This window comes from Ictalurus punctatus, chromosome 13 (assembly GCF_001660625.3).
Source record: "Ictalurus punctatus breed USDA103 chromosome 13, Coco_2.0, whole genome shotgun sequence".
NCBI classification, from domain to species: domain Eukaryota; kingdom Metazoa; phylum Chordata; class Actinopteri; order Siluriformes; family Ictaluridae; genus Ictalurus; species Ictalurus punctatus.
The window spans coordinates 3,085,001-3,105,537 of record NC_030428.2 but is presented as its reverse complement, the minus strand read 5'-3'; the positions used below and the strand labels follow the sequence as shown (position 1 = coordinate 3,105,537).

General features: G+C 40.1%; 1 protein-coding gene across 2 annotated transcripts in view; it reads right to left on the bottom strand.

Annotated features, from left to right (window-relative positions):
* Positions 1-687: 687 nt before the first annotated feature.
* pax10 (paired box 10) overlaps positions 688-20,537 on the bottom strand; it is a 31,347-nt gene continuing 11,497 nt past the window's right edge. The window contains exons 2-8 of one of the 2 annotated variants that reach the window (XM_017482988.3): positions 17,538-17,663; positions 16,890-17,060; positions 9,255-9,337; positions 8,825-8,978; positions 8,439-8,509; positions 7,177-7,203; positions 688-1,975 (exon numbers count right to left, since the gene is read on the bottom strand). In XM_017482988.3, the coding sequence (XP_017338477.1) occupies positions 1,970-1,975; positions 7,177-7,203; positions 8,439-8,509; positions 8,825-8,978; positions 9,255-9,337; positions 16,890-17,060; positions 17,538-17,646 (621 nt within the window). In that variant the 5' untranslated portion in view covers positions 17,647-17,663 and the 3' untranslated portion in view covers positions 688-1,969. The remainder of the gene's footprint in view (positions 1,976-7,176; positions 7,204-8,438; positions 8,510-8,824; positions 8,979-9,254; positions 9,338-16,889; positions 17,061-17,537; positions 17,664-20,537) is intronic. The other variant, XM_053685016.1, reaches the window with a different exon arrangement.

The following is a 20,537-nucleotide window of genomic DNA, read 5'->3' as shown; positions in this document are numbered from 1 at the left end:
CATAATTGTTTAGCTGGTATGTTAATTATTATTATAATTAGAAACATGCACAATCATGTCTGCACAGATATTATATCTAATTATACTGAAAGGAAATGATTGTAAACTAAAATAAGACCTGCCAATCTTGAGAAAGTATGTCATTGTTAATGACACTTTTAAATATACTCCACACATTTAAAAAAAAATCTATAATAATAGCCTGATAACAAGAAATGACATACTTGTTAACCTGATACCTGATAACAAGAAACCCCAATACAGTTACTTTGTAAATTCATCTAATAGGAATCAGCATTAACAAATTGAGGTGAATTACATAGATTACAAAATAACAAGTCAACAATTACATGTACAAATTCATTCATAGGCATTACGTTTTGCAGGTTGTCCATGCATTCTCATTAATCCGATGTCTCAAGAACAAGTGGTTGAACGCTTGTAGGATTAATATGGAATTATCACTGTAACCAGTAGTGGAACTGATTTGATTTTGGAAATTATCCAAACAGGAGGTCAAATGTCTCTGAGTCAGAGATGATTCAGTATCAGCATGGTGTAGTCAAAGCAATGATTGGTAGATTTACCAGTCACGTGTGTTGCTGCATTATGGAATAAAAAAGCAACACAGATTTGCTGATTACACATAGATTTTTATTAAAGGGTTCAGTGCTTACACAAAATAGGTTGACTGCAGGAAAAAGACACCTTTTTATCTTTACACAAAAAAAAAAATAAACAAAACAACCTGCCCTCCAACACACACATGCACATATGTACACATTCACAGATTTAATGAGCATATACTAAAAGGAGTACACAGATCAGAAATCCTAGCATTTAAACGTGGTTACACAGAAGATGGCAAAACATATGAATTAATATAAAATGTATTTTCTAATCAAATTACAGATTAAATTAAAGCGTGGTAATGTTTTGGGGCAAAAAGCAGGGATGAGAAACTTTGGATTGTCAAGTGCTTTTAAAGTCATTATGAAAATTCAAGATGCATAATTGTCAGTGATTGTCACTGGCTTTTTAATGATCACCGATAGTCATTCGCTCTAGTGCAAGTGTTTCAACGGATGTCAGCTTTTGACACAATGGCTCTGTTCCAGTACTGTTTTTACAACATACTTGTTGACTTCCTCTCACTGTTTCTGTTTGTTGGAATCCCCCCACATATTCACATGTGAAGAGTTCATATGTGAAAATAAATTAATCATCTAATTAAAACTCTGGGAAAAAAAACCATGTAAATCGACAAATATGTGATTTAGAAAGTTTCACAGTATTTTTCAATCAATTCGAGCATGGACATTTTTCATGAAGTAATTTTCCCTTTAAGAAATTATTCTAAAAGAGAAGTAAATACTTTTGTAAACAACCATACATGAGTTCATTAGTTTTTGGTTCTTTGTGTAACCTAAAAAATGTTTACATGTCTCTCAGGCCATGAATGAAAACTTAAACTACTAATAAGTGTACATAATAAGCCCACTTACTGAATAGGTTTAATCTAAATAATTTTTTTATTTAGCAAGTGTTCAGTGGAATCCTGAAAGTGCTTATGCATGATCCACTTTCTTGCAAATTTAATAGTGTAAGTTTAAACGGCAGACAATCAAGAAAAAAAGTCAAAATGTCTCATAGTGCATTGCAACCGGTTCATGCTGGTGACAATGCAATATAGTTTACAAAACCAGAAAGTTACAACACTTCTGCACAGTGCATTAATCTTGAATATTAATAATTTGTATCCCTGTGAACTCTATACTGAGTATTCAGCACAGCTGAGTTTTCATGCATGAGCTTTCTCTTCAAGGTTTTGTTTCTGACTCCATCACTTTCTCACATGCTCATGAACTGCTTTTTCCTCACTGAAGTCGGGCCCAGTACTGGCCCAAGTTCTGGCCCATGTTTTGCTCATTCCCTGGGACCTGGACCGGTACTGAAATTCCAGGAGAGATCAAACCTACAACACACAGAGCAACGAATGCAGCATTAATCAGTTCACTTACAGCTCAGATACCTCTGTGTACTTTATTAACATGACTGAGGTACATGTCATTATTGCCAAAGCAATTGCAGGTATATATTATTGCATTTACTTTGATACTACAAATAGGGTCGTATTAATCTGTATGAAAAGATTTACTGTATAAGCTTGCTATTTGGTATATCATGGTATCCTCCTACAAATTCACCATGGCATTAAAAGCCACTACATTGTGGCTGTACAGTTTGATCATTTGCTTCATCAGTTTAGCATAACATTAACAGTTTCTGAAGAATCAAATAATCATCCATTTATGCTAGGGGTATGAGGCAAATCCACTTTCTGTAACTGAATCTGTATCTGTTTTATGCCCTGTAATACCAGTATGCCTACAAATCAATGGGGAATTAAAACAAGGCTACTGTTTCCAGAAGTCAAAATATAACAATAGTTAGCAATGTGCAAAATATAACTTGATTCATTTCCTGAACTACCTCATCTGCATCTCAACCTCATCTACATCACTCAAATTCATAATTCAACTGAACCAGATGCCCTGTGGACCTTTCTGTCAAGCTTCTAATCTAATGATTCTTTCTCTTTCTAACCACTGATGAACCAACCCCCCGATTTATCTATCTCTATTTATCCATTTGTGTCTGTTTAGAAGTTTAGGTTACTTACGTAACCCCGGTTCTATGATAACAGGTGTGAGATATCTAACTATGGGAAACGCCTCGGGCATGTCTGATCCTGGAAGCACCAATAATACTATGCCTGTCAGTTGACAGACCAATCACAGCCATGAGGAGGGAGTCCCGCCTCCCTAACATATAAGACGTTGCTGAAGGTCCCTTCTTCATTCTCAGCATATTTCTTCTCTGTGCAACTGCAAGGAGGGAAGTGTGGTGAGATACCTCACTCCTGTTATCAGAGAATCGGGGTTACGTAAGTAATCTAATGTTCTCTTTCAAACATTTGTTCAGTATCTCACTATGGGATATATTCATCATGCCCGGGACATGCCTCACTTGCAGTGAATGAAAATGCCTCATGCTCCACACAATCAGTTTCCATGCCAGGTTGTGGAGCTGAGGAGAGCGTGTGCCCCCCAGACAATTTATATAAGCCACCGCCATTGTATTGTCTGATCTGATCAAAATGTGGTGATTCCGTAGAAACTGCACAAAATGTTTCAATGCCAGAAACACTGAAAACAGTTCTAGGATGTTTATGTGTGCGTTCTGAAGTGAGACAGGCCATTTCCCTTTCGCTATTCTGCCCTCATACACTGTGCCCTGTCCTGTGAGTGATGCATCCGTTGTCACCACCTTTCTCAGAGAAACTGCCTCCAGCAGAGTCCCCGATTCTAGAAACAAGCAATCTCTCCAATAACAGAGAACATGCATGCCGAGTGATTATACTATCACTTTTCTGTTGAGCTGACGTTTTGGACACAAGCGCTGCACCACTATCCAGTGCTGAAACTCTTTCACTCGCAACAGTCCCAATGGAATGGCCAAGACTGTTGAGGCCATCAGTCGGATTGAGTTGAATTGAGTTCAGAATGAGACCTAGGCAAATTATCTCCTGTGTGGGTATCAAAGAACTTTTTGTCTCATTTATTTTGAAGCCTAAGCTCACTAAATGAGAAACCACAACAATTGTATCTATCTCCTCCTGTTGCCGTGATGGAGCACAGAGGAGCAGCTCCTCCAAATAAGTTGACACTCTGAGACCCGCTATTCTCAGTGGTGTTAACGCTGCTTTGACACATTTGCTGAACACTCTTGGGGCTAATGAGAGTCACAAAGGAACCATCAAAAATTCATAGGCTGTGCATCAATAGGCAAACCTGAGGAATTTTTCTGTGTGCCAGGTAAATGCCTATTTGGAAATATGTGTCCTTCAGAACGACTGATGTAAACCAGTCTTTGGGATGTATAAAGTGAGATAGCACTTTGAGCCTGAGCATTTTGAACTTGTACTTTCTGAGGTGTATGTTGAGGTTCTGGAAATCCAGAATGGGACAGAGACTTCCCCCCTCTTGGGAATGACAAAGTAGCGTGAGTAAAAACCCTGATGCCTGTCCTCAGGCAGCACTATCTGAAATGTTGTTTTGCTCAATAAAAAAGTGTTGAAAAGTGATGGTTTTACAGTAAATTGCAGACGATAACCCCAGTTTATTGTGGATAAAACCAACGGGTATACTGTGCGTACGCATTACTGAGAGCACAGTGTTGCGGATTGCAGCTCTGATTTGGTTTTTGTGAGTGTTTTTATTTTCAAACAGTGCCCTTAGCCCAATGCCTGGATACACAGGGAATGATTTTATTATTTTCACACCACACATGCTTTTTAAACTGACATGGAAGTCACTGAAGATCCAAAAAAGGGCTTTGGGCTCCACCTGAGCATCAACGAAATCCACTTTCTCCCTGTCTGACAGCCCAGACAGCCCCAGTAACAGAGATTGCTTGCCCATCACCGCCAGCCCATACTGCAACCTCGACTCTGGGCCGTGCCCCTGGATGTTCTCAGGTTGAGATCTGCAGTGAGGCAGATCTCTTCCCAGAGAGCCGGGTTTGGAGTCCATCATGCATTTTCTTCCACATCTTCTACATGAGCTCTGCTTGATAAGCGGTGAGGAGAGAGATGGCATTAAGAGTCCTCACTGCCAAGGCTGAAGATCGGTAGATTTTCTGAAAAACCGAGACTGTTAAGCACTCAGTATGCCCTGGCAGCAAACCTGAGGTGGAAGAAAATGCTGCCCTGTGGTTAGGGTGGAGATGAGGAGCCACTGACAGCTCAACGGGAGGGGTATTTAACATCCTTAACTCCTCCATATTGTGGATGCCCAGCCTGGAAAATCCTTTAACAGGAACCCTTTCTGAAAAGGGTTTATCCCAGAAACGTTTCATCTTTGAAAAATTGTGCAAGGACCGCAGAAATTAGCTGTTTAATGGCCGGGGCATACAACGGCAGTCTGTTGCTATCATAAAGAGCTCTCTCCACTCACTGGCCAGCCTGTTGTGACAGCCAATAAATAAAAAGTCTTCCTGCTGCCCTCTGGTACATTCCAATAAGGTTGAGATTCACCTCATCTGGGAAGGGGGACCCATCGCACAACATGATGTCTGGTCGAGAGGCGCATCATCTTCGTCCTCCTTTCCTGCCTCATTGTCGTCATCCACCTCCTAGCTTGCACCAGTTAAGGTGTTTAAGTGAAAGAGATGAGGCAGCTTAAGGGAGACCTCGTCCATTAACTCGTCCTAACTGCATGACACAAGGGGCTGTTTTATCTCCTTCTCCATGGGCAATGGTGAAATGCAGGGTTCTCCTTTATTAGTGGCCACGTCTCGCACTCTTCTCTCCAACACCCTTGACGGGAAAAGAGTACAGTGGGGACAACACTCGGGGTTCGTGAGTGCCACCTGAGCATGTTTCACCCCCAGGCATGTGATGCACAGGGGATGGGAATCCTTGCATGAAATCATAAAGCCACATGCACATGGACATGAAGCTTCTGTCACCTTCACTCCACCGCCTGCAGAACTAGCAGTTGCCATAATGTAGGAGACAACCTTAACTCACCACAGTGTGCCACTTAGGAAAGAAACGAGAATGATGACATGACCTTCAGCAGCGTCTTATATGTTAAGGAGTCGGGACTCCCTCATCATAGCGGTGATTGGTCTGTCAACTGACAGACATGGTGTTATTGTTGCTTCCAGGATCAGTCACGCCCTAGGCATTTACCATAGTGAGAATACTGAACAAACGTTTGAATGAGAACATATTAACTCTAACCCACTTACTAATGTACTTAGCAAAGATATGACTCTTAGGCCATCTGTCTTTTATGTTTAAAGCAATGCAATTGTATAAAATAGCAATGTAAATCTATTTTCCAAAATAAACACTCAAAATCCATTCCCATGCTTGAATATCTCGGTAATATACAGTACAGTGCTCTTTAAAAGTACATCTAGATATGTTATATTGGAATATGTGACTGACAGATGTTTCTTGTTGTCCAGGTGTGCCCTGTTATATTGATTGTTTAAACATTTGATATCTCTGAATGTCTACTCTTGGTTTGAGCCCTGGGTGGTTTCATCTATGAAGACTACATTTGAAGTTACAAAAGATAACACGAAATCAACATGAAGACCAGGGAGCTGTCTATATGAGAAAAGCAAGCCATTTTGAAGCTGAGAATAAAGGGAAAGTCTATCGGAGCCATTGCACAAGCACTGAGCGTAGCCAATTCAACAATTTTTAATGTACTGAAAAGAAAGAAACCACTGGTGTACTAAGAACCAAACATCGAACAGACGGGCTTAGGAAAACAACAGCAGTCGATGACAGAAACATTGTGAGAACAGTCAGTGACATCACCAACAACCTCCACAGGGTAGGGGTGAAGGTATCACAATCCACTGTTCAAAGGAGACGTATCGACCAATGTGGTGGAAAGGCCAAAATGTGGAGAAAGATAGGATCTGCTCATGATGCAACACATACTACCTCATCATCAAGTGTGGTGGAGGTACAGTAGTGTTATGACTTGGGCTTGTATGGCTGCTTCAGGAACTGACTCATAACCTTATTCATGATGTAACTCTTGATGGTAACAGCAGAATGAATTCAGAAGTCTACAGAAACACTCTGTCTGCCAATTTACAGAGAAATGCATCCAGTCTAATTGGGAGGAGCTTAATCATGCAGCAAGACAATGACCCAAAACACACTGCCAACATAACAAAGGACTGGAAAAATCTGGAAGTTTTTAGACTGGCCAAGTCAGTCATCAGACCTTAACCCAATTGAGCATGCATTTTACCTCCTGGAGAGGAGACTAAAACAAACAACAACTGAAAGAAGCTGTGGAACAAGCCCAGAAAATCATCACAAAAGAATAATGCAACAGTTTGTCAATGTCAGTGGTTGCCGGCTTGATGCGGTTATTGCAAGCAAGGGATATTACTTGAAGACTATTTGTTCCAACACTTTTGCTCACCTAAAAATCGGGTGGTCTACCACCAAAAGGTGCAATGTTCTAAGTTGTTTAACAAATCTACATGTAAATATCAGGAAATAAATGCTGAAATTCTGAGATATCTCATATTCATCTTGTTATTGACAGCCATATGTAAAAGTGGGGGTGATCTTACCTGTGCTGGTGTTTCCAGTAGGCGGGCCTGGGAGGTGGGGAGAGGGGTAAGAAGAAGGCTCAAAGGATTGTGGGGCAGAAGGAGAAGGGGGCAGCATGCAAGGATATGAGGGGGCCGACTGACCAGACAATTCAAATTCATGCCATAAAACAGAAATTCACGATAAAACATAACCGGAGTGAATGTTAAGGAAAGGAGAGTGGGGTAGAGAAAAGAAGTTTTTTTTTTTTAAGAATGAGATTCATTTTAACAGAGGAATACTGATTATTTGTTTATCATTTATTGTTTTGTGTACGGAATATTTTATTGCTTTAACCACAAGAGGGCAGCATTAGTGCTTTAATCACCAAACAAAGGGTGGAAGAAACACATGCTCAACATAAAAAGTATATATTTTCCCTCAAAATAATTTAGGGAGCATAGTCCATGGCAACATTCAATTACAGTTTAAACACATATACTTACTTTTCAATAGTGATTTTGTCAAAGTGAAAATTAAAACATTTGTCACTGTAGAATTCACTCAAATGAGACAAAAATAAAATGTCAAGTAACTCATTTCATTTCGTAAAAACTCAAAACGGAACCCTGAGAGCTTTCTGGAATTCTGAGAAAGCACCAAGGTCTCTCAACTCTCTATGGAAAAATACTGTCACATGAACAATGTATTTAATATTTCCTCCCTTGCAACGATTATGTTTAAATGGGGCATGGATTCTTCACCATATTAATTAGAAACTGTTTTTTTTAACTGCCCAATATATACATATATATATATTCAGAGTACTGTGCAAAACTTTAGGCACATGCAAGGAAATGCTGTAGAACAAAGAGGCCTATAAAATAATGAAATTAAATAAATACAAACAGTAGTCTCCGGTACAATGTGTTCCATGTGTTCTACCACAGTTAGCTGGTATGTTTTATTGAGCATCTTGCAGAAAGAGCCAAAGTTCTTCTGGAGACTTTGACTGTCACACTTGCTTCTTATTTTTGCAGCAAAACCCAGCAGCTTTCATGGTGTTTTTTGTCTAAAAAGTGGTCTCCTACATAATATGCTGCTTTCTTTAATGACATACAAACATTTTTCTGTATATTTAATGTTTGGGAATCTAAAATGTTCTTTTGTACAGACCTGATAATGTAAAAGTCATAAAATAAATAAATAAAAAATCTATACCAAAGTTTATTCTAAAAGAAATAGGGTGCCTAAAACTTTTGCACAGTACTGTATATGTATATGTGAATAAAACAAGCATTACCTGTACTCCAGAATAGACAGAAAGTGAACTGTAACTAGGGAGGGTTGTCTCACTCTGATTGATCATGGAGCCTATACACACACACACACACACACACACACACACACACACACACACACACACACACACACACACAAGAAATCAAATAAAGAATTAAATTTTAGATCAAGCATCCTTTTGCATCTATACCAGGGAGATATCATAAACAGTGTTTTGGGATAACTACATATTTGAACTCACTGGTTTGGCATTTCATTGAGTATGTGAATGTGTGTGTATGGTGCCCGTGATGGACTGGTCTTCCCAGGATTGGCTTTGGACCAACCATGACCAGGACACTTTACTGAAAGTGAGTGTGAGTAGTTTAGTGTTGTAAGAATACACACCTGCACTGTTGCTGTGCTGCTGATAGAGGGCTGAGTTAAAGGACGTGCTAAGTGGAGTATGTGTTTGGGTGCATGAAGTTCCACCCGCAGATTTCCTCTGGTTGCGCAACTTCTCTTCTCGTCTCCATTTGGCTCTTCGGTTGGAAAACCACACCTGTCAGTCAATCATGTTGTGAACAGACACACAGATGTGACACATGGGACTGATGAGCTGTCATGTCTGTTTTAGCGGTAAAGCTACATGTGGTATATAGTACATATTTATACTATATGTACATACATATTCTACATAAAGCCTCAGAGAGAAGTTTTATGAGAACCTTTGGCCTTTAGGCATTATTCAGGCTTGGTTCCCTTACCATGACATTGACATTACCATGAATTATGAATAGACTATGATTAAAGGAAATGCAAGGATGGAACTTTATACTTGGATCCGTGCTTCTGGGAGGTCTATTTTATTTGCTAGACGTTCTCGTGCAAAGACATCAGGGTAATGTGTCCTCTCAAATTCTGCATAAGAAAAGAAATGACAAGTGTAATAAGGTCAGACAGAAGAGCAGGTGATTATATCACTAGTTATATCAAGTATCAGTTACATATCTAATTTGCATAGTAAATTAGTAACTAGAAACCAACAGCTTTAGTTAAACAGGAATTCACTCAAGAACAAACTTAACACTGGGAGTACTTGAGAGGTGAGGATACCATAGTTATCCATGACTGATAGTTATTGTAAATCATCCATCAAAATACTGCAGTTTCATCAGATGTAAGATGACTGAGAGCCAGGTTATAATAAAAGAGATGGTTTATTGCATGCATGAAGACAGCCTGGGTGTTCTATATTCTAAACAAAGTTGGACATAACCAGCATTTATACTAATGTGTGCATGCAAAAGGACACACACTTGGCCAACATGAGCATGGTCAGAAGATCATGACCCAAGGAACAGACGTGTACACCATGAGTGAACAAAGACAGTCACAGAAATCACATTAAGATTAATTTAAATTAAAATAAATATATCATGTATCCATTAACAAATAATCATGGAAAAATAGAAAATAATGCCACATAGTTACAAAAGTCATACTTCAATTCAGATATTAAATTAAATATGAGGTAAGTGAGAAATTAGACTGTCAGAATATTTATTGTCAATAGGCCATGTTTCCATCTTTGTGTGATAAACATGTCAGGTTTCTAATCATATAATTATGTCTGTAAAAACTACATTACAGGTAGTTGAGGACAAATATTGCTTAAAAAGTCATGTCAAATGCATATATGCTACAGAAAAGATAACTCCTGCACATGTTCAGAAGCTAGTTTTATCATGCTGGATGACAGTTTGCAATTTGAATTCTTCTTCTTCTTCTTCTTCTTCTTCTTCTTCTTCTTCTCATTATTATTATTATTATTATTATTATTATTATTATTATTATTATTATTATTATTTGATTTCAGCACCACACATTGTTATATTGCATTTGCAGGCCAATAATTTTATGAGGTTGTTTCTTGCAGAACTTGTAGTGTATATTTCTTATTGAATTGAACAAATGAACTGTCAACCTCCCTACTAATGATTTTCCAACAAGTGAGCATTACATGAACATTTTTAGTTAATATTTGCTAATTATTTCCTTTTTATCATTTTTAAACCCACTCACTAGTTCTCACTTATTACATGAATGTTGCATGTTACCTCCATGGTGTGAAACACCTGGTAACCTCCTTGTGCACATGTGCACACATGTATGAACCAGGAGCTTCCTACAAAGTCACACAGTGATGCAGTATTACCAGCTAACGTCATATGGCAATCTTTTGTTCTCCCCTTCTTTTGCCTTTACACATCAGACTACATGAACATGATATGCTATACATGTAGCAGCTTGTGACCACAGTCACAGATATAGGTGCACTGTCCTACAAAGCTGTGTGTAATCTCCTCTCATTCTTTCTACTTTGATGAGTTTCTTTTATATTATGTTTCACCTTCTGGTCACATTCAGCACCAGTACATGACTCAAAAGGCTGACATTTCATTTTTCATTGCCTGAAATATACTACATTTGCTTTCTAGTTTTTGTTTCTAGCCAAAAGCTTGGTAATGTAGGCTTAGGTGGAGGAAGGCTGAAATGGGTTGTGTTTTTAGATCTGTTTTTACGTTGACTGTGACACCCAGAGTTCAAACTAGGAACTTAATTTTTTAATGTGGTGGCAGGCCACATGTACATCTCAACAGAGTGCTTCTTATAGATCAGTGCCCTGTATTATTTCTCTCCCTTATCAGAGGACCATGAGGATGCTAGACTAGACTGTGGCTTGAGAAGGTTTGGATGGTGGAATGCAACCCCTATCAAATGCATTCCTTTGCACAGCACCTGTTTTGTACTATACCACAGAGCACAATGCCACCTTGAACTATGCCATGATGGGCAGGGGCTGGTGATGACGCACATTACAGCTGAAAACATCACTCATTGGCTGTCAACTATATCATTGTACTAATGACAATTACGCAGAAATACAAAATACGGTTCTGCTGCCAGCCCCCAGCTTTGTGGGGGTTCAAGGTGGGGTTCATCAATATTAGACCCTTGTTTCATTCTGTCTCAAGAAGTTTGCTTGTTTTTGGAGAGAGGTGCAACAGATACCTATTTTGGATGAAATTTTTGACAGATGTAGGTGTGGCTGGGGCAAGTGAATTGGCTATCCTTTTGGCTCTGCTCGGGGTATGGCTTCGGCAGACCAATAGGGTGGAAGCTACGTGACTATTTAAGGACTCTTATTTTGGTAGGCGCATGGGTGTCTTGGTGATTCAGAGTTCCTCGCTCCCCTGGCATTTCCGTTTCGCCATTTCCGTTTCCCCATTTCCGTTCAGATACGTTCAGGTATGTTCAGGCTTTGCTCATGGTGTAATGGGGCATTTATTAAGCTGCATTTATTCGGTGGTGTACTTCACAGCGTGCTCGGTGTGCCAACACAACAATGTCCTTATGGTGTGGGTAGTGTTTGACGATTTTGGTGTGACTTGCAGTGGGTTTGGATGACCTCCCGAGCTGTACCTGACCTACCTTGTTCCCACCAAGCCTGGGCCTGGAGAAGTGCTTAGTTTTAAAATCCTTATTGTGCTTCATGGGAGAGTGATTTTATACTTGTAGGTAAAGTTTTAATGATACTTAAGTGTCATAATAAAATATAATTTTTATATTCATACTCACATCTCACTCTCATGTTCCTTGCTCCGATTGATGAAACTTATCTGTGTGCCTTTATTTGGGAGTATTCCAAGGTTCCCAAGACTGTTGTGAATTTGTTACGCCAATGGGGCTGTTTGTGTGAGCAGGACGGATTATTACATCACCGGGTGTTTCGCTCTGATGGGGGACAAAGAGGGACTTCAGCTGTTGTTGCCATCACTATTGCAGTCTGAAGTTTTAACTCAGTTACACCATGAGCATGGACACCAAGGAGTTGAGTGCACCACTGCGTTGGTGCAGCAGCGTTGTTATTGGCCGGGCCTGACATCTGATGTGGCACAATGGTGTTGAGGGTGTGACGGGTGCCAGGTGGCCAAGGACATGCAACCTTTTCCTAGTAGCTTCATGGGCAATCTCTTGGCCTCTCGGCCAAATGAAGGACTAGCACTAGACTTCACGGTGTTGGAGCCAACTCGTACAGGGTTGAAGAATCTGCTGGTTATGACGGATGTTTTCACCAAGTACACTTTGGCGGTGCCTACACAGGACCAGCGGGCAGAAACAGTGACCCAAGTTTTGGTGGTGGAATGGTTTTATAAGTTCAGTGTTCCTGGTTGTATCCATTCTGACCAGGGCTGTAACTTTGAATCCTCACTGGTACAGCAGCTTTGTGCTCTGTATAATGTTAAAGTCTCACACTACCGCTTACCATGCAGCGGGTAATGGTCGTGTGAGAATTTTAATAGGACTCTGCATAACCTTCTACGTGCCCTACCTGTGTCCCGGAAGGCCGCTTGGGCCTTATGTCTCCCAAAGGTGCTGTTTTGTTACAATACCACCCCTCATCAGGCGACTGGTGAATCTCCATATTTTCTAATGTTCAGGCAGGAGCCATGACTTCCAGTGGACTTCCTTTTGGGTTGAGTCCAGGAGGTAGGGGCTGGTAGTGTGCACGAATGGGTGAGGGAACATCACGCTAGGCTACAGGTAGAGTTTGAGGGGGCACCGGAATGACTGGAAGCTGCTGCTGGTCGTCGGAAGGCAAAACATTTACGTGAGTATGGCGTTAGAGGACGTCATAAAATTCAAGACCTGTGGAGCCCAGTGGTGTACCAGGTTGTGAAGGCACCCAAGATGGGTGGTTTAGTATATACCATTGCACCTGTGGATGACATGGGCAAGGTTAGGTGCGTTCATTGCTTTGCCTTGAAGACCCAAATCCGGAAGGATAGTCCAGTTCCTGCCTTGACACATCCACCTGTTTTCAGGGAAGTGGTGCCATCGGAATAAGTATTGATCTACTGATGTTGGTAATGGAGACCCCTCCAGTAAGTCGGGGGCCAGCTCCTCAGATTCCTGTTTCTTGGGGCCCTGTTCCATCACAGAGTAAGCCGGTAAGTGTTGATGAGAGGGCCACAGTCTCTGGGGGGCCTTTGGGTTCCTTGTTTTGTATCTCGCATACCATCGTGGCTTGATGGTTCGGTCATGTACGGATGACATCCCCTTGCGGAGAACAGGGCAGGCCACTGTAGTCCACCATTCAAACCCATACCATCTACCACGGGCCGTGGAGGAGGGGGGCGTGAGAGCAGTCACTGCACAAGGTCCTACATCTAATAGAACTTTGGTTTGGTTTAGGCTGTGGGATGTAAGCCCAAAATAGTCCAAGGGTGTGTGTTCGTTGGGTCATCGTCGGGACACCGATTCAAATAAAAGGGGGTAGAATGTGGCAGGGTAAGTATTTGGCTATCCTATTGGCTCTGCTCAGGGTATGGCTTCGGCAGACCAATAAGTTGGGAGCTACCCTACTATTTAAGTACCTTTATTTTGGTAGTTGCATGAGTGTCTTGGTGATTCAGAGTTCTTCGCTCCCCTGGCATTTCCATTTCCCATTTCCGTTCAGGTAAGTTCAGGCTTTGCTCACGGTGTAATGGGGCAAACATCTCAAGGCTAATTTGTTTATTTATAGTCTTAGAGTGGCGCTGGTGGCACGTGAATTGTGGCGAGTTGGCGCCGGAGACCGCATTCAGTGATCGCAACATTTATCCAGTGGCTGAATGATATATGTATGTATGTCGAGCCGTGGTACCTGTGAGTAATCATACAACTTCGCATCTGGTGTTTGTTCAACCCAATGGTAAGTACACCTCTACCTTTTTCACATTGGGACTTGGTAGATTTAGGTTGATACTCCAATATTTGTGTTAAGGTGAGAGTGGGAAGTTGAGCGTCTAAATCTTCTCTAAGGCAAATCCCTAGCCCAAGACGCTACATGTGATGCCACTGCTGTTTTGCTTTACGTACTGTTTTGCTTGATCAGTTTCTTGTTTTGTTTTATCTTATTGTTTTGCTTTAACATTATTCTTTCTTGTTCTTCTTATTGTTTGCTCTAGTCTTTTCTTTTTCTATTATTTTTCCTCGTGTTAGTGTCTATTTTCATTGACTTTAGTTTTGGATGTATGTTTGGTTTATGTTCTGCAACCACATAGTATGAGCGGCTAAATGGTAAATTAGTGTTTTCCAGCCTCAAACCTGTTTCGGGTTTGTTTTTCCACACAACCACCTTACTATTGAGAGGGTGTATGTTGTGCCTTATTGTCTCCATGCTATAGTGGCTATATTTTTCATTTGTACTGTCTACCATAATTCTGGTTCTGTTTAGGTGCCTCTAACTGCCTCTATTTCATGTGGTGGTGTCAGTGGGCCTGAGTGTAATAGCCAGAACACCACGGTGTCTGTAATTTGCTTCTTTCTGTTTATTGTTTAGTGTTTGTGTAATTTTGGGTTAACCGGTGTTTTCTTTCTCTCCAGGAGGCAGTGAATCTTGGTGTGGGACAGGGGAGGTTAGCTGCATTTATTCGGTGGTGTGCTTCACAGCATGCTCAGTGTGCCAACACAATGACTTCCTTATGGTGTGGGTAGTGTTTGACGATTTTGGTGTGACTTGTAGTAGGTTTGGATGACCTCCTGAGCTGTAGCTGGCCTGCCTTGTTCCCACCAAGCCTGGGCCAGGAGAAGTGCTTAGTTTTAAAACCCTTATTGTGCTTCATGGGAGAGTGATTTTATACTTGTATGTTAAGTTTTAATGGTGCTTAAGTGTCATAATAAAATATAATTTTTATACAATACTCGCGTCTCACTTTCATGTTCCTTGCCCGATTGTCTGGCTTTATTTGGAAGTATTTCCCTGGTTCTCCCCCAGGGTGGCATAGTTGGATTTAATACATTTAGGATTTCCCTCCACTTGGAAATGCCAGATAGGGATCACATGATTCGCAAGTTTATTTTCATGTTCCTACTGCCCCAGAACACACATGCTGCTCCAAAGGGAGGCATTCCAGTTAAAAAATCCTGACCTTTGGCCTCTCCCTAGCACCAAAGGTGTCTCAAGATGTATGGTAGTTACCCGTGATCACAAATGGTATTAGAATATTGTTATACTTGGATCCAGAATATTCGCTGTATCCTCACCAAGAAACAGTCTTTCTTACCTTCTTTGTCCATGTTACAGCACTCTGTCTGACAGTGAATACCATGTTGCTAGATTCACTAAAAATGTATAATTATAATATAATATCCATCAATGTGTGGTGGATATTATGCTTGTCCATAATATTCGGCCAGGATGCCATGTGCAGTATCAGCATCTGTTGATTCTATGACTAGTGAAGGCCCTATACTGTACTTGCTGGAGTTTCAAAAGCATTCCTGAGGTGGATTAATAGCCTATTGCTGGACCCAAACACCATGGACTTGAGCATGTCTTTACACTATTAACAGGAACCCAAAGACATTCCTAACAGAAGGAGTTTGGTTTGGAGTGGTGGGTTCTGATGGTGTGTGGGAGTCAGAACACACCAACCAATTCGAGTTTAGGGTGGTCCATTGGCCTTAAAATTCTTCTTGCCAGTTCTCAGATGTCATAGATGCTGCTCAAATGCTAATGTCAATTCAAACAAGGGAATGGGAGTCCACTTTTTCAGCCATCATAATGTAATGTCAAGCGGTCCCACCCTGCACAAAATTTCCTCAGATAAGCCCATCCATGCCTGGTCTCTCTGAGACCAACTCATCTGGCATCTGTACCAGATCTTGGAGAGGTTTGGCAAGGCAGAGGTAGAGTTTTTTGCCAGTGCCAATTAACTCAATGACAATTGTGGTTCTGTCTGCTTTTCCTCCTCTACGATTTAGCAAATAGGCCACAGAATCCTATTTCTGATTGCAAAATGGCCAACAAGACCCTGGTTCCCACTGTTGTTTTCACTACTAGTCAGAACACTTTCAGAGGACAAGATTTGGCACCCTCAGCCAGAGCATCTATGTCTGTGGGTCTGACCCATCAGCCTTAACTGCCAACTGAGGACTGGAATCTAGCAGTCTAGGAAACAGTTGTGAATGCAAGATCCCCTAGCACATGGGCCTTGTATACACTTAAGTAGAAGTTGCAAATTGGGTTTATCTCGTTATCTGGATTCAATGCATTGTCCAATTCCCTGACATTCCTACTGCCATTACAGTACACCACACCAATGTGGATCTCATCTTTTTAGGATAATTTCTCTCCCATTACTGCTATTATAAACGTGGAGATGCACCTCAAAAAGTCCATAAGGAAATAATAAGTATATACTTCTACAATTCCAGACATTTTTTCTATACTGATCATTTAGATTAGAATAATGTGCATTTGGCATTTCAAAATAAAGGTCACTATTACTGTCACATCTAAAATAATGGCCTGGGTCAAGTAGTGAATAGATTATTAAGTTTAAAATGTAACCACTGTTCATGGGATCCACTAATATCCACAATAAAATCCATAATGATGGCCTGAAAAAACAGAAACTTATACCTTTCTCCAGAGCCTCAATCTGCTCCTGAGTAAAGCTGGTCCTGTTCCTCTGCAGTTTCCTTTTCAGCTGCAGCCGCAGCTGTGATTCTTCTCCGTCGTCCCTCTCCATCTGCACTCTTCCTCCTCCTGTCCCCATCCCTGTGTCTGTGTCCACCATGCAGCCATCAGACACTACAAGCAAGAACTTTAGTGTTTAGACTGATAACATTGCTCAATTAAATTCTGCATAGTCAAGTATTTTATTGGCATGAATAATTTTTATTAATACTATGCACAACTTAGGACCGTACCAAATTAATAGTATATAATTAAATGTACTCAATGTATTGTTCTATTTAAATTTAGATTTTGGAAAATTTATAGATTTTGTGCATTGTATGCTGTATTTTTTAAGTGACCTTGTGTTTGAGAGCTGTAAATCAAAACAAACTACTACTACTATTACTAATAATAATAACTACAACTACTGAGAATAATAATAAGAAGATGATGAAGCAGAAGAATAGAATTGAACCACTGCGACCCTGACCAAAAAAAAAAAACAGATACCAGATAGGTTTAATATACTGCATGATTGCTCTTGTTCATGGTTGTGCAAACAATTGTACTTGAAACACATTCAGACTCAGATGCTGTAAGTAAAGTCACCTGTGCTGTGATGGGTGGTAGAGCTGTTCTGTTGATGGTACCAATCATTAGGCATGTTCCAATTCGAACTACTTTGCAAATTCAGCATTGTTAACTTCTCATACATCATATGATAGGCCCTTCAACCTAGAGAGGAACATAGATGAGCATGTATGCAATAAAAACACTAACCCTTGACCTCTAACTATTGAGGATCAAGAGAGAGAGACAGAGAGAGAGAGAGAGAGAGAGAGAGAGAGAGAGAAGGCATGAATCTGCACATGTTTGGCATTAAAAAGAATTAGTGTCATCCTGACAGCAAAAACTGCAGTGTGTTACATGAACAGAAAGATTCCTCTCGTGTTGTTCAGTTATACACTGAGCAAACACTACTGTTGGGATGCACACTACATTAGAAGACATGGTGCTAATGCAGGGCACAACTGTAATGTTCTCCCATATTTACGAGCTAAAATAAGTAAAGCATCTAAATGCTCAATGTGAATATGCATTCACAGAACTCAGAAAATTTATTTTAAATAATTATTTAAGTTAGGGTCATTAGGGATTTTGGTCATTATTTAAGTACATTTTAGTGGACTGTGAAAATGCGACATCATTAATGTATTTAATTGTAATTCTTGTTACAATTATCCGCAGTATATAATAAATTATTACCAGTGTAAATAATATTTATGGAAATAGATATATAAACTCACAAACAGCTAAAATAACTGAAAGTGACTAAGTGAAAATAAAGGTGTGCATGCTACAGTACTATCATGTTCAGTAACCCAGGTCCAAAGGTCTTCTTTAAAATCTTTGTGTTTTTGGCTCTACTTTCAGTTTTTCCTGATGATACAAATACAAAAATCTACAGACTCCTTTGATGACAGTAAAAATAAAAATTAAGTTAAACAAACTTACCAAATGCTGATTTACGCACAACACGCCATGGAGTGTGATGCCAAAGTCATTGCTCTTCATAAAACACAGTTTTATCCTGCTTGTTCTGTTTGTTGACAATGGACTGTATGTTTGTATGATAAGGGTGAGATAGCAGGGCAAATAATGGAAGGAAGAGAGAGAGAGAGAGAGAGAGAGAGAGAGAGAGAGAGATGGAGAGAGTTAGATGGAGTGGAAGAGAGTGAGATGGAGGGAGGGTTCCAGAGAGAATTGCGTCTGCGGGCACTTATGTCCTCGCAGCACGAGAAGGGGAGAGAGAGAGAGAGCGAGAGAGTAGGTGACACAGTGAGTCAACATCAGTGTCAAGTTTAAACTTAATGTCACAGAGGGGAGGAAGGGAAGAGAAAGAGAAGCAATGGAAAGACGAGAGATAATGGAGAGTTTTAGAAAAAAAAAGATAAAATGGGGATGGGGAAGAATAATTCAAAATTAATATTTAACATTCTCACTAATCCATTAGGTATAGTACTATAGCGTAGTGTTTGTAGTGTGCACACATGTGCCTTGAATGCGGGGGAGTACAAAAATGTAGGGTCCACAATAAAAATATTGCACTTGAGTATTATGATATTTTGAGTAATTGATTAGGCACACATCTAATCACATGACCTTGGGAGGGTATATGTGTTAATTGGGAGGATGCCAATATTTTTACGAAGATAATTATGTATAAATTTGTTGTTTATAGGGCACCGTATGTACAGTTTCCAATATCAGTACCAGCCATAAACAGAATTCTAAATAAGCCACTGTTGTTAATTATTTCCCATTATATTTGCTGACTTTGTCTGAGTCAGTCTAAAATTGTTAGCATTTTCTGTGTGCCTGCCCTGGATTTGAACTTGGATTCTTTCTTGGACCCTAATTTTTTAACTTTGGTTTGGCTGCTGTTTGCTGATTCATCTTATGTGTCTTCAATGTGCCTCTGCGGATGGATAATTTGGCAGAGTGCTAGTTACTCAATTATTATTTTTGGCACATGTTGGAAATCTTACAATGCCAGTTCCGTCTGTACAACACCTGTCTCAATACATTGGACTATTCAAGACCACCCATTGCATTAACAAGGTGACCTATTACTTCTAGCTACTATCACTGTTCTGAGTGAAACCAATTTTCTCATTAGGTCATCTCCTGTCCCATCTGGCACTTTTGCCCTCGTATTCAGTGGCTCTTCAGGTTATATTGCGAGATCGCTCCTGAACTGCAAGAGAGGGGCAAGCTCCAGTACCCGGTAGACTGGGTGGGCTACAATCCAGATGAGCACTCACGGCGGACTGCCACTGATGTTCTGGACCCACTTCCTAAATTATAGTTCCAATAACATCACCAAGATCACATAGCCTTTGGGCATGCAGTAGCTGTTGCCTTAGGAGCAGCTTCTAGGATTGGGGATTCTGTAAACAAGTTCTCATCTCAGCCTGGATTTCCATCATCCTTGCCCTTGACAGAGTGCACTCAGCACTCCATTTCTTCTGAGCATCAACATTTGCAACTCATTTCCCAGATCAATGTCTCTTGAAAAATCATTCACGTTTACTCCGTCATCACTGAGCATTTCCAATGTCTCTCAGCCATTTCCTTGCCACAAATCCAAGCATATTTACTAGCCGTTGTTTTTAATGTTTATTCCTTGTGTCCCTGTTCCTTCCAGTTAATGTTCTTGTACTAATACAGCCACAATCATTAATTCTAGGTAAGACACATTGATTACTAAGAATGAATGAATGAATGCCGTTATTGTCACTGTACACATGTACAATGAAATTAAGAGCCACTCCTTTTTGTTTCGTGCCAACATGTACATAAAATAAACAAGAAGAATAAACAAGATAAATAACAAATAAATAAACAGATAAATAAACAAGATAAACAAACATATAAACAAACAAGATAAATAAACAAGATATTGGGGCGGAGGGGGGAGGTACTATGAGATGCACAGTTTTGAGACACTATATACATATACTGTGTATACGTATATAGAAATACATAGTAAAGAAAAATAGATATATTTATATATACATATATATATACATATAGTAAAGAAATTTT